Source organism: Rhinolophus hipposideros (genome assembly GCF_964194185.1).
Source record: "Rhinolophus hipposideros genome assembly, chromosome: 19".
Taxonomy (NCBI): Eukaryota; Metazoa; Chordata; class Mammalia; order Chiroptera; family Rhinolophidae; genus Rhinolophus; species Rhinolophus hipposideros.
Window position 1 is genome coordinate 10,686,215 of NC_138065.1, and position 14,490 is coordinate 10,700,704.

General features: G+C 47.5%; 2 protein-coding genes across 12 annotated transcripts in view; both read right to left on the minus strand.

Moving 5' to 3' along the window:
- Window positions 1-1,509: 1,509 nt before the first annotated feature.
- On the minus strand, window positions 1,510-4,713 carry OLFML3 (olfactomedin like 3). The gene is made up of 3 exons (XM_081026418.1): window positions 4,036-4,713; window positions 3,123-3,408; window positions 1,510-2,799 (listed from the first exon to the last, which is right to left on the minus strand). Exons 1-3 carry the CDS (start codon window positions 4,147-4,149, stop codon window positions 1,979-1,981), a joined length of 1,221 nt encoding a protein of 406 aa, XP_080882544.1. The 5' UTR covers window positions 4,150-4,713; the 3' UTR covers window positions 1,510-1,978.
- Window positions 4,714-5,830: 1,117 nt separating this feature from the next.
- The window catches only part of HIPK1 (homeodomain interacting protein kinase 1), a 47,699-nt gene continuing 39,039 nt past the window's right edge, over window positions 5,831-14,490 (minus strand). For 10 of the 11 annotated variants that reach the window (XM_081026010.1, XM_081026007.1, XM_081026008.1 and 7 more), the window contains exons 14-16: window positions 13,435-13,676; window positions 11,693-11,823; window positions 5,831-10,584 (exon numbers count right to left, since the gene is read on the minus strand). In XM_081026010.1, coding sequence (XP_080882136.1) covers window positions 10,096-10,584; window positions 11,693-11,823; window positions 13,435-13,676 — 862 coding nt within the window. In that variant the 3' untranslated portion in view covers window positions 5,831-10,095. The remainder of the gene's footprint in view (window positions 10,585-11,692; window positions 11,824-13,434; window positions 13,677-14,490) is intronic. The other variant, XM_081026009.1, reaches the window with a different exon arrangement.

Here is a 14,490-nt window from a genome sequence, read left to right on the forward strand (position 1 = left end):
TGGTGCTGTACCAAGGTATCGCCACAGGCACCGCCCACAGACACGGCTACTAGAAGCTACCCTCTAGAAGCTTCCCATCAGACAGGGACACACAGGGTCACACTAGGAAGGAGACGAGCTCCCGCCGTGTGCACACACACATGCGCAGTGCCACGCTGCCGCCCCTCCTCATGGCCTGGACCCCTCTCTCCAGGCTCCACTGAGAACGCCTTCCCTCCTCCACACCCCTCCGGTGCCCGGTGCGCAGAAGCCAGATGTTCCGTGGGCAGAAGCCTCTGTGGGCTGACAGGCGGTGATTACCATCGCCAGCCCCACAGTAGGGGACAGCTGAATGGGAGCGAGCCCCCACCGCTTGGGGCTCCTACAATAGCCCCTTTGTGAGTGGCCCCACTGCTGTTCTTTCCCCTTCCTCACCACCGATGTCAGGAGCAGCTCTGCCTGAGGAGAGAAGGCACAGCAGCGTTCCAGGGCCCGGGCTGATTCACCCCATTCCGCAGGGAGGACGGGTGTACATGGGGAGAAGATCTGTTCCTTTCCCTTCTCCCCTCGGGGTAAATCACCATGAGGACTCCCAGGGTGGCCTGAGGTCGACTTCTCCATGAAAGCAGTGGGTCTGGTCCATCACACAGCCTTGCTCCCATGCACTGGACACAGGGATGAGGGCTGGTACAGAGCTCGGCACATTCCTAGAGCCCGGAGTCCAAAACCCGGGGTTTTCCTTGCCTATCCCCTCTCCCTTCCCCAGATGGCCTTTGGCCATTCCAAACCAGAGGCTGGGGTACTAGGCAGGAAAAGGTTAAGTTTGCAGGACTCCTGGACAGACCTCTGCCAGGTTCCAGGCCTGGGGTGGGTGGGTGGGTGGGGGTGACGAGGGTGGAGAGAGGAATGTATTGGGGAACTGGTAGGACCAACATCTGAGACATGGTCACTGCCCCTCCTCCTCATCCAAACCGCAGACGCTGTGGCAGCAGGAAAATCCGAGAGATTCAGACCAAGCACAATTGTGCAACCCAGCCCTGGGGGCCAGCCCCGTGCGGGAAATAGGAGTGGGGTTCAGAGTGGGGGCACAGTCCGCTGTAGAGGTGAGACTTTCAGTTCTTACTGAAAACACCTACATTCAGGGCTTGGCTTCCACAGTAGACTTCAGTGCGACTAAAATCCATTTTCTGGTTCAAAACCTCTGAAAACGGGAACTGTAAGCTCTGCCCCTGGGCTGTCTCGTGGCCAGAGGTATCGTGCCACTGGTGGTTCTGGGAGGGCTGGTGAGTATGAGTATGGGCGTGCAGGGAGGCCTTTTGCTCAACCTCCTAAAGTGCTGGGATTCTGCTGCTTCCCCAGGCCCCTCACAGTAAAATCTGTAACTGGAGAAGTTCCTTATCCCTCAACCAGGGAGCCCAGCCAAATCCCTAGTGTGGCTTAAGGAGTGGGGATGGGGTGGAGTAAGAAAATGGAGGGTCATGGGGTGAAATTTGATCTCAGGGCTGCCCCAAACAAATACAGGCAAGGAGCGGTGGATTTTCTTTTTAATGCAAAACGTTGCAATACAAAATGAGGTGCGAAAAGTCCCATTCTTGAGGGCACTAAAGGGAAAAGGGGGGCCGAGTTGAAAGTCTCCTTCTCTTACTCTTCTCTCCTCTGATTCAAACTGACACAAGAAATACTCTGTTGCCTGTTCAGTGGGGTTGCCCCCATACAATGGTCAGAGCTCTGGGCCTGGCTTGTCTTTGACTGGCCTGAAATTTGTTGGTCTGGGGCAGGAGAGAAGGACTGAACCTTTAGGGTTTTCTCTCTTAGCTCTAAAAGGATAACTCAAGATCCAGAGTCCCATATGAAATGAAGGGCTGTGAGAATTTGGCTTCCATTCGCTAAAAATATGGGATTTGAACCACAAGTTGCCCACATGTGGAGAATGAGGAGCAGGAAATAAGGGATATAAATGTATGGGTGTGAGAGAGATTCAAAACCCAAGGCTACCTCCTCAAACTTCTTCCTCTTTCTTCCTCATCTCCAGCTTATAGACAATCTGGTAGCCATCATCCCAGGCGTAGAGCTGGCGCTCGCGGGGGTTATAACGGAGGCTGGCATGGGCACCATATCGGCGGGGGAAATATGGGAGCGCCGCCCTTTCAGGGGTCAGGGTGCCGCTGGCATCAAAGGAGCACTGGACACGGGCCCGACTGGCCGGGCGTGTGTTATAGACGACATACAGGGTCCCACAGATGACGAAGGCAGCCTCAGCATTCTCTCTGGGACATGGTGTGTCCCACTGCTGCTCTGTGTCCAGTGTCTGTGGGTCTAACTTGGCCAGACACAAGTGCCTGTCATCCTCCCGGGTGGCATAGACAGCCCAAAGGCCCTCCTCGTCAGCGGCCAGGTCGATGTACGTGTCTGATGTCAGCCCGTAGGGGGGGATCAAACCCTCCGCAGGGAATACGGAACTGTCCACCACGGTTCGGTTGGCCAGGTGGAATTTGATGAGCTGCAAAGTGGTCTCCAAGTCACCACCGCCTCCAGGTCCTCCAGGAGGCCTCCGGGCATAATAAAGAAAGCCGCCATATACCAGCTGCCCTGTGCCTACCCAGGGGAAGGGCACCCGGATTCGGGAAGCCTTCCGGGCAGCCATGGCAAGGGTGAAGTCACGCAGCCGTGGGAAGACAAAGGCTGTATCATTCTGTGTCCCATCCAACACGAAGATCTTCTCTGTTGGCCCCAGTGGATCCTTGGTCCATAGACCAGCTGGGCCACCAAACCGCTTCAGGATCTTCATGGATCTCACCTGAGAGATTGTGTAGCCACAGTCTGATGGGGAAGGGAAAAAGCACAGGACAAGGAAACACAGGTGAGAGTCAGATGCCCACACAGGAAGCCCCCGCCCCAGGGTGGGCCATTTGGAGAACAGTGGGCGTTGGCTCGGTGGATGCCTGCACTCTTATGGAGGATGGGGACAAAGGGCATCATGGGGGCCTGGGTCCCCGGAAACTCTCCTTAATGGACCTGTCACTACAGAGATTGCCCTGAAATAGAGTCCAGAAGATAGATCCAAAGTAGACTAAGACAAGGAGAAAAACAGAGAAGAATGAAGGAAGATGACAGGGTTAGGGGCCTGCTTTCCAAGCGCTTACCTGTCACCATGTCGTACTTCTCATTTCTTCTGCCTTTGCCTTTGGTCCCAGGGCCTCCAGTCACCTTCTCATCAACTTCTACACAGGGGAGAGCTGGGTTCTGGGTCTCCAGATAGTCCACCTCCCGCTCTAGACGGTCCACTCTCCCCGAGATGGTGTCAGCCTCCGTTCTGAGGGTCTCCCGCTCCTTCTCAGCCACCTCCAGCAGAGGCAGCATCTTGTTCTTGAAGTCGCGCAGCTCAGCAGCATGGCGACTGCTCTGGTCCTGGCACTGGGCCAGCCGTTCCTGGAGGGATGGGGGAGGGGAGGGAGGGCTGCCGAGTTACAAATCCCGGGCAGGGAGAGGCCCAAGCAGGGAGTGGGGGACGGGGAAAAGCACAGGACTCAGCCAGGTGGCAATATCGCGTTCAACCCCCAAAGAAAGGAAACCAGAGGTTCAGAGATGTTAGATGTGCAAAGCCCGACTCAGTCACCTAGGCCCCTCCCCCCCACGACTGTCCCCCAGCCTCTAGGTCTAAGTGCATGCGGGTGGGAAGGGGTCTCTACTCCCTTATGCAATTCTCCTCCTGGGAAGTAAGATGCTACAGACTTCACACAGAAAGTTGAGTTTCCCTGGCAACTTGCAACTTAAGCAGAATCATCAGCTTGTCTTGAGACGCATCCCCACGATGCCAGCTTTCATTTCCACTCTGTCCCCTTTTTCTATCTCATCCCCGGGGTAAAACACAAAGGTCTGAATTGCCCTACGTATGTGGGGAAGAAGAGGACTTACAATTTGGAAGATCGTCTGGCGTTTTCTGTGGGTTCTTACGGAGCCCTAGCTTGTCGTCCCCAGATGCCTGACAAACTAAGTGCATCCACAGAAGACGTGGAATCCTACCACGCTGGGTTAGAAGAGAAGGGGGTCGCTCACCTCTAAGGCAGCTAGTCTGCGCTCCATGTACTCCATGAGGTGGTGCTGCTGTCCCTGAAGGGGTCCTGACCAGGACGACAGGAGCAAGACAAGAAGAGCGGTGCAGGGTCCCATGGCAGCGGGAAAGGGGAGCCAGAGGAGGAGTGTGTCTTCGAGTGTGCAGCCGGCCTCTCCCACTCGGCCCGCGGGTCAGCTTGGGAGGCGGGGTGGGGGCGGGGCCGCCTCTCTTTCTGGATCTCTGGGTCTCTCTCACTGCTCTGGAATGCTTGCAGTCTCTTCACAGCCCCCACCCCCTCCTTTCCGCCTGCATTGATCAAACACAGATGGCCCTACTGCAGAGCAGCCAGAAGACTTAACCACCTCCCGCCTAGGCTGTAGGCTCCCCAGGAGAGAGGAAGGCGATGGAAACCCTAGGGCAGTGCCTTCTGGGCAGTCACCCAGGAGGAGCTAGCTGGGGGAGGCCGAGGCCCCGGAGAAAACAGCAAACTCTGTTCCCATGTTTTAGAATGCTTCCAGTGCTGCCTGAAGAAACGTCCTTCATCAGTCAATGCTCCTCTTTCCCAGCAATAACACCATGGATTGTCTTCTGCCTTGTTCAGTGTTAGCTGGAAGTGGAGATGAGGTTTGAGGGGAAGAGGTGGGAAAAGACCACACGGGTCGTCTGTACTACCTTGGTCTGTAGCTCATTGGCGCCATCTCGTGCTGAACACCAGGTGTGTTGTCTCCGGATGAAGAGGAAAGGCTTCGACTTCACTTCAAGTGGAATTTTCCACAAAGCAAGCCAAGAGGACTGAATTTATAGGGACTTTCATCATTAAAATGCAGATTTCCCCCACAGACTACCCAATTACTTAAGGGGATCCCAGTCTCTCTCTGGTTTAGTCTAAAGAAGAGTGTAACTGAGATAAGAACAATTGGAAAAACAAAACAAGTCATAGGGAGTTAAATTAATTCTTGATTACCTGGAAGCTAGATTGACAGCAGAGCCTTTCTATATGGCTTTCTTTGGCCTGAAAGCTTCTAGGTATATTCTCTTCTCAAAACTGGGGAGTGTTTGGTGCGTTCACACTAATTTTACATTTATTTATGCAGGAAAAAAATCTGAAAAATATGTTGCAGTCTAAATCAAATGTGTTCTGACTTACCTACTAATGCGAGAGAACACACTACTGATCATTTCTCTTGGTTATGGTCCGAAAGGGTGTTTCTAAATGTTTCTCATTTTTATATCCCAACTATGACTGCGGCGCCCCAACAGAATTGATGGCGACTGTAGAGTAAACGTGACCTGAAACACGTGTCAAAAGAAGTCAAACGAATATAACATTTACGGAGAGACCTGTAGTGATTAATTGAGACAAATCTCTAATCCTTTATCCAGATTTTATTCACTTTAGAATCCAGAGAGATCTGATCAGAAGTGCTCCTTCTCTAAAGAGGACTATGCTTCTAACAGTGCCGCATGAAAGGAGGGGAACCTTCTCGTGGTGACTCTTTTATTCTGCTACTTGAGCTGTTTGGCGGAACATGCTGGGAAACAAAGTTTAATCAGCCTGCACCCGAAGTTTCTACCTCTTTGAAGTGACCAGATCCAGGTGATCTTAAGTTAGGGTCCTGGACACTCCATTCTTGGAAAGTGTTCCCTATTCATTTGTGCTGTGAAGGTTTATATGAAGAATAAATGTCTCTAATATATTCTACTGATGCTCAGATGCAACGTATTTAGCCACTCCAAAGATGCCACTTGTTGACCCCCTTTGTGTCCCTATAACAAAAGTCAAAAAACAGCCAGATGAATCAGAAAATTTACCCATTTTATTGATGCATTGCAATTGCTCTACATTTTACCATATTATGTAGAAAATACTGAAAATACAAGCTACTTTGTAAAACCAAAGACAAACACTGAATCCAAAGATAAACTATGTTTTATACAATGGACCCTTTTCCCATAGTTAGTATTAAATTTTAAATATCTATTTATTTTGTTAAAATGATTATTTTACATACTCCCTAAGTACACCTGCATTACAAACATAGCTCAGTAATTCTCAGAAACTGTTTCTAGAGGCTTGTTGTAAAAGGAAGCGCACAACCAGAAAAGGGAGAAAGCAAAAAGTTTAAATCGCACACAATAACTAGCATATCAAATACATTTAAAGTTGGAATTCCATTGCAATATCAAGGATTCAAAGCAGAAATACTAACATTACATATAATGTACATATAATGTACTGCTACATGTAGTGAGATTATTTTTCAAGCTGAATCAAAACCACACATTATATAAAGTTTAGCAACAAACAACCATGGAGACATGCTGCACCATCCATCAGTTAAAAAAAACAAAATAGGAAGCAGGCGTGGGCCATTCCTGTCACTGAGAGGCAATTTCATTTTCTAACTTAAAACAAACCATCCTAACCAGTGGGTTTTTGCATAATAATGCTGAATAGAACATACATTACTCTGCCTGCTTGGCTAAGGGCAGTCAAGCTGAGCCCCTCTAGTGGAGGATGATGGATGGCCAGAGCTGTTGGAAATGGAATTCTTATTCCTGGGGCTAGTATTTTAGCTGAGCGCTGACAGGAGGGTCATCTCTAGGGAGCTACTAAAAACTCTGGATTGGTCAAGGGTCCCGATGAGCCTAGAGTACTTAACCCTTCCCCACTTTCTCTCTCACCCTGAAGGGGAGAAGCTAGAAATGCAAGTTCTGAGAGGACTTCAAGCCAAAGACAACCTGGTCTGAGGTCAGGCCCCTTGACCCGGTGGCGCCAGGTGCTCACTAAATTCCGGGGCGGGGGTCCCCACTTCCTACCGAGGCCGGCAAGGTTAAGCCCCAGGGACAGAATCTAAAGCCACACTGAACACACACACATACACACATTTAGCACACACAGTGGATTTTTAGCTTGGTAAATATGAAATGCCAATTTGTAGACTAAGACTGAAAATCTCTAAAATCCTTAAAGCCACACACTGCTAGTAAGGTGATTAAGGAAACAATACAAACTGTTGGTATTGTCTTTTCCCTGTGAAGACTCCTATCTTACATGGTACCTCCTATTGGACTGGGGGCCAGGAGTGGAGTGTTTTGTGGGGCTTCTTCCCCTGCATCTCATTTCTTACAAAAACGATAACTCTTATCCCTTGCAAAAGAAAGATGAGGAACAAAAACTTGTTTCCATCAGAAACTAAATCAAAGGCAAGGGAATCAGAATGTGCTTGGCAAAAAGGAGACACAAAGATCATACCTGCTGACCTGAAAACTGTCGAGACTAGAGACACAAACTATACAAACTGCTTGAGTATCTTGACAATGTAATGCTGAAAACACAACTAAATGTAATGATTAATTAAAGAAAAAACAAAGAAAACGCGACATGTTCCTGGTAGGCTGTACTGACTATCTGCCCCATCCTGGAAGCACTGACTCCTCACAATGAAGAAACTCCAAATACCTTGACAGCTCCTCGGTGTTCAACCCGGTCTAGAGCGTGCTGACCAGGCGCCATGAAATCTCCCATCTCCATCCTGCACCTCCTTGACACCATCTCTACAAAGAACCAGTCCTAGATCGATCCCTCAAATATGCCCTTTTCAGTTCCGATGGAACACTTCCACATCTCAGGGTGAAACTTCTTCCCCCAAATCTTTTATGGGCAGGCACGGTCCCACCCCCAGTACCTTCTACGTGACCCAGATCCATGCCGGAGCTGAGAGTACAAGGACAATTTCACAGTTTGAAGGGCCCCAAGAATGTATAAGTTTGTTAAAAAGAAACCTCAAAAGCCCAGTGACTCGACAGGCTGGGGTTCCTTCTCAATCTTCTTCACCGGCTAAGAAACCTTTCTGTGAGTTCCCTGTCACCAGCGGTATCACAAAACTCCTCCTCACAGTACGGGGACACGGTAAGCAATACAACAGGCTCTTTGGTATAATAAACACATCTGTTACATGTTTCTTTTTTTTTTTTCAACAAATGTTTTACTAGGAATGTCAACTATCTGCAGGAAGCGCTGCCACATGGGAAAAGGAGGAGGGGGATCTCATTTTAAAAGTGATTGTACATACTTAAAAAAAAAAGAAAAAATGCCTATTAAGTATTGGCGTGACTCCTCTGCCTTGCTTCCTGAATTCTCACAGGAGCAGAGGAGCGACGCACAGTGACATGTGTGGGGAACGTGCTCTGTGAGAACTCAGCTGAGATGCCAAAATGGAAAGGGGCAGAGGTGGCGGTCAAGGAGAAAAGCTGCTACTTTTATTTTCCAATGTCCATTGGCAGGGAAACTGAGATGGGAAAATGCATTTACACAACACAGCTACTAATCCTGTTGATATATCCCAGCGAACAGCTAAGGGTCCACGGGGGCTTGCTGGTCCGTCCTAAGGCAAGCTCACTGTAAACGCTAGAACCACTACATTATATAAGGCACTACAATAAGGGAAGGAAGAGACACACACTGAGCCACTCCTCACCAGACACACCTGTGCAAAACAACTCCAAGGGTCTCCTTTCCTCGCAGGCAATGCCCCTGCTCCCTCAGCACTACAGTAATATGCTCTAATATAATAGCAATTAGTTCACATACATTCCAACAAGTATCAGTTCATTTTGGTTTAAATACAATGGAGACATCAATTCCATCTCCGGGGTAACACTGGAGGATCAGATACACACTAAGTACACAATTCAAGTGTAATCACTACACATTTGATTACAAATAACATCTTGGGTTAGCAGGAAAAATTGCTTGTTATATTTTTTTCTAATCAATATGTACATATTTAATTATGCAAAATATTAAAACACCACCATTACAAAACTTCTAAAATATTTTTAAATTCAGTAATAAATTTTTAAAATATTTTTTGCAATTCCTACATGCACTTATTGTATAAGTCTTAATAAGAGCATTCAATTTGCTGCTGGCATACAAAGGAAGCTACTTTAAAGTATAAAAGCTATACACAATGTTCTTATCTGGTTTCAGATTTTAGCTTTCTCCCCAAATAAATCACATAGAACAGAAGGGAGAGATGAGGCGAGGAGAGAAGTGGATTACTGAAAATTCATACTGCTCTTTAGGCAAAGCTCATCAGTGCCAGTTATCACATAATACAAAGAGATTTTGTATATAATGAAACATCCATCACCATACAATAATAGCCACTTTAATGGTTTTTCCAATAATAAAATTTAAGCTGAATCAGAGAAGGACTTTTAAAAAAATAATTTAGAAAGAATTACCCGGTGTTTTCACACAGCAGGTATGGATTCTCACACAAAGTTACCAGCAAATGGTGAGCTGCCTTTTAAAGACTACTTTGTAATAAACACAGGAGCAACTGAGAGAACCCCAATAGTAACAGAGTAGTACTTAACCAGTTTTGCAAAAGGAACAATTGCGCCCACTAAGTATAATGTGATAGGAAAACAAAACTGAAACACTGTAAGTTTAAATGTCTCATAAACAAAGGTAAAAATTTGAGGAGAAATGCCTGACATTAAAATACAGACTTGTGAAAGCTGCTCTTAAAATAAGCAATTAAGTCTTAGTTTTTTAACAAGCAAAACGTAATGATTTTTCTTTTCTCACTTGTTACCAGATTCCATGTCCTATCAGCAATTTTCCTCTGATTGGCAATTACAAGAAAACAAAGTTAAATACAGAGGGGCTTCACTCCTTCTTAAAAGCATTTATAGAAATAAGGTCAGAGAGAGAAGAGAAAATATTTTTCAAAGGGTAACTTCAGAACGATCTCTCTTCCTTGGTAACTGAAGAAGATGGGTTATCTGAACTCTTCCAAATACCAAAAATGCTGTCACAAAAACAAAGAATTAAAAAGTAGGGCAGACAGTGGGAGACCACAACAATGCAGTCGACACTGAGACAGGTTCCCCAGAGAGAAGCCTTCTGCTTCAGTGACCCCTGCAGAGCAAGCCGCTGCCTACGGGGTTTCAGGAGAGGGTAAGAGGGAGGAGCTCCTCGTAGGACACTGTGAAGAGCTCAGGGCCAGGAAACGGCGGCCACGATCCTCTTCCCTCACGCTCACCAGCTACAAATAGGAGTACTGGCTGATCTTGGTAGGACTCAGTGGGTATCCAGTGTAAATTGCAGAGCCTCGGGACGACCCAATGTAGGACTGGGTGGCAAACTGGTGTTGGTACTGAGCAGGGGCCACACTGGCAGAGGTGAGGAGGCTGGGCCCCACGCTGACAGGGACCTGGTGCACCAGAGTGCTCGGGTGGGCGGTATAGGCGGCCGCGTGCCTCGAGGAGCCCTGGGGGGAGAAGAGATGGGCGATGGAGCTGGTGGAGCCCAGCGCAGCAGCAGAGGTGGGGGCGGCATACGTATACAGGTGAGGCTGGCTTGGCAAGTGAGCAGGGGCTGGGGCCAGGTGTGGGTGCCCCGCCGAATGGAGCGGGCTGCCATGCTGGAAGGCGTAGGGGGCTTGAGACAGTGGGGCCACAAAGGCCTGCTGCCTGCGGGGGGCAGGGTTGCTGCTTCTCTCCTGCGAGGCTGGAGCTGACGGTGACTGCTGGTTCTGGAAGGAGGGAGAAGGGCGTGAGGGATCTTGAGGTCACCCTGGTTCAGGGCGCCAGAGACCGGAGATTCTAACACACTGCTCCTGGGTTCCCACGGCACAGACTCGCCCAGGTGGGCAGCGCTGTCAGACGGCAGCCATCCAGCCCTCTGGCTCTTGGCAGAACAGACCCTAACCCAGCCCACACAGCCGTGCTGTGCTCTTAAGTACGACAGAGGAAAAGGGGAATCAAGAGTTCACGGGGTTACCCACTCCTGCCAGTTAGGAACTGTTCACTCAACTCACCCTATTCTGGTGTCAGTGAATTTGAACTTTTCCTAACCTTTCTTTCTTGCCCTTGTTTTCTTCTGTTCTCCTCTAAGTTCTTCACATCCCTCTTGAGTTGTGGAGCCTAAAACACATGCACTAACTCGAACTTACATTAGCACTTGCATGTTCTCTCTCTCTCTCTCTCTCTCTCTCTCTCTCTCTCTCTCTCTCTCACACACACACACACACACACACACACACACACACACACACACACACAAAGTACACCCTCATATGTACACTTTCTCACTACAAGCATCAGAATTTTAAGAAAAAAATGAACACAAATAGAATACTGACCCTCTCCACCCCACCAGAGAAGCAGATAAGAGGAAAAAGCCCCAAATCCCAGATTCAAATAACATGTAGGACTAGAACCAGTTGATTAAGTGGCCAGAAAGCTTTTCACTGTCTCTTGCCTCAAGTAAACAGTGTGAGGCTCCGGTTATTTACGATCTGAGAGATAAAGGAAGAGAATTTGGTCTCAGAGCATGTGCTGGTACAGAACCAGGTGTGGACTAAAGGATCCTAGGCTCTTGCTAAATTCCAGACATTCCTCTAATCTTCCAGGACAGACTAGAAGGGACTGATGGAAAACCTGAAACGTACATCCTGACACATTTACAGAGGAAATGGAGACACAGCACATGTGGATATGGAGCAGGCCACAGAACACCAAATTGTTTGACCAAAAGCGGCTTCATTTGGCTTTATTCAGCAGTCCAGCCAGAAGCAGGATTCTCCAGAGAGTAGCAATAGGGGGGGACCCAAACGGGAGGCCGCAGCCCCTAGCTCTTACCTGGCTAAGGTTGAGTGGCTGTGCTGCGCTGGTCCCCCCACGCTGCACTCGGTACCCCGTGGGGGTAATACAGCATCCAGATGACTGCCCACTCACTGAGGCCACTGGCTTGGTCTTACTGCTCAGGAGACCTAAAAAAGGGTCAGACCTTAGTTAGTTAGGAGTCGACATCTGGTCAGAATCGCTGACTTAAGCCTCAGATGGCATCCTGTCAATCAGTCCACATTGGTACAAGGTTTGTAAGCATTAAGGTTTCAGGTGTATCGTATTTCCACAATTATATTTACATCAGAACAAAAACTGTATTATCCATTTCTTTTGTCTTGCTACAAAGCTCATAAAGGATCTTCAAAATGTTTACTTCAGTCAATATTATCTAATCTCCTGTAATGTGCAAGGTGTTAACGAGAAATACAAGCATAAGTAGGACATAGTTGCCGTCCCCAAGGAGCCTACTTTGTTGTAGGAAGGGATTAAACAAGTATAGAAATGACAATGTGAGCTGAGTAAGATACTCAGCACATTTAAGTATCAGAAGGGTTTAAAGGAAGATGAGATTATATCTTCAAATTCTAAGAAACTGCAGGGCCCTTGAATAAGCAAGATCAATTTTCAAAAATTAGCTTCCTTGTGGAGTCCCAGTAGGAAAGCTGAGGCACGTATTCAGTGATTTGTGGAGTAGCCCACGTCCTCCGGACCCAACAGTAGAAATAGCTCCTGAGAATCTTGTTCTGCAATAGTCTGGCATCAGGAAGTTTCTGCCTTGTTTGCAATGGGACAGTTGTTTACTTCTGAGGAGAACCACACTTAACACAATACTCTCAAATTGGAAGCCTGTTTATGTCTCTGGCAGTACATAATTCATAGTAAAACACTAATTTACATAAGCATGGCAAAGACAGCTATACTGACACCCAAAATTCACGCTCCTCTCCTTTGGTGTACAGAATTGCCACTGGAAAACAGCTGCCTTGCCAAGGACTACATTTCCTGGGCCCTCTTGCCTCTAGGTGGGGCCATGTGATTAGTTTTCACTGCTTCTGGGACTAAAGAAGTGAAATACATGTGCCCCTCCAAACTTTCTTTCTCCTGATTGGACACAAGGATTCCAAGGCTCTGATCCTTAACTCACTGCAGGACTACCAGCACAGGAGTAAGTGAACTTTGTGTGTCAACCCAGGGCAGTCTGGGGCTTGTTACTGCCATGCACATTAACCAATAACGGAACCAAGGAGCCGAAGCCCAGCTCTACCAGCAAAAAAGATGGAGTCATGGGTTGACAATAAACCCACAAAAGCATCACTGCTATGACATTGGGAGAGAAAAGATCTGTAGTACCCATTATTTTCCATAAAAACGTTGGCAGTCATTTTTAAAATTATCAGTTCCTGTCTACTTCTGGGTTATCAAAATCAAATCGCCTGTGGCAAAAAAAAAAAAAAAAATTACTTGCTAATTCTCCCTGCCATACAACATGTCTTGTCAACCTTCTCCCATCAACAGTCAGTATAGTTCTGAGACTACAGATACATTTTTATACTAATCCAAGCAAAATAAAAATAGGAAGATAAAACTGATGGCCAAAAACTAATTTCACATCACAAGGAACTGATTTCTGAATTAAGTAATTTTTAAGAAAAATCTATGCACTGGTCTCTACCATTGGCATCAGCAGATGACAGCAACATATTAAGGATACACAGCATCAAAGGAAAATTTAACTCTAGCTGTGAGGTACTCACTGGAGGCCTGGGTTGCTACGGTGCAGTCGCCAAGCTGGGTTTTCAGCGGAGGCACAATGATGGTGCGGGTGCCGGCGGCATCGCCTGTGACTCTTCCCGGGCCCTCCAGGAGGGGCCCACTGTTGCCCCGGAGAGCGCTCAAGGTGTCGGTGGAATAAGGGCTACTCAAGGAGGAGTCGGAGTCTGGAGAATCATTGACGGTGACGTAACTGATGACATTAGACCTTGCCTTCAGGCCAGAGCTGCGGGGAAGAAAACACATGGAAATTCAACCCCCTTTTAGCAATGTTTCTTTGACGGTCTCTGGGGCTCCCACAGTAACGATGATGACGACAACGACAGTCACAATAACAGTGGCAGTAAACTTACGAGTGCTCCTTCCGCATCCTGCGCCAGTCTTACCCTCTACACACATCTCATTTAATCCTTACGACACGTCTGTGAAGGTAGATACTATTGTCCCCACGTCCTCAGGAAACTGAGACCGAGGGAGATTGAGACACTTGACCAAGGGCACACGTGACAAGTGGTGACAGGATTCAGGGCCAGGAAGGAATGACTCCAGAGCACACACCGCTAACGACGACTTCAGTTACCAACAGGATTCTTCAAACACCACTTCTTACCCACATCACCCTCACAGACTACAACGGTTCCTTATTAGAGCTAATCGAACTTCTCACAGTATGTTCTGGTGGATTTTTTTTAAAGTTCCTTCACAAGCTGATTTTACTTCGCTTAGTAATTGTAGTTTTTCCTTATTTTTTAAATAGGCTTGACTCTAGTCAAAGCAATCCTGCTGGTTATAATTTTTGCCACTACTAGGCCACTTTCCTTACTGCAAAATGTACTTCTTTTCTTCTCCAAATCAGCTCAATAATCACTTTCAAAACTTCGTTTCGAGTCTACTTACCATTTGTAATGCCATTTTGTAAATAGGCCTTTAAAGTACTTCATTCTAAAATTACTCTTTCGCGTTCATTTACCTCCATTTATATGTGACTGTAAAGTCTCCTACGTGACTCTCACGTGTGAGTCCTCAGGTAAAAGCAGGCT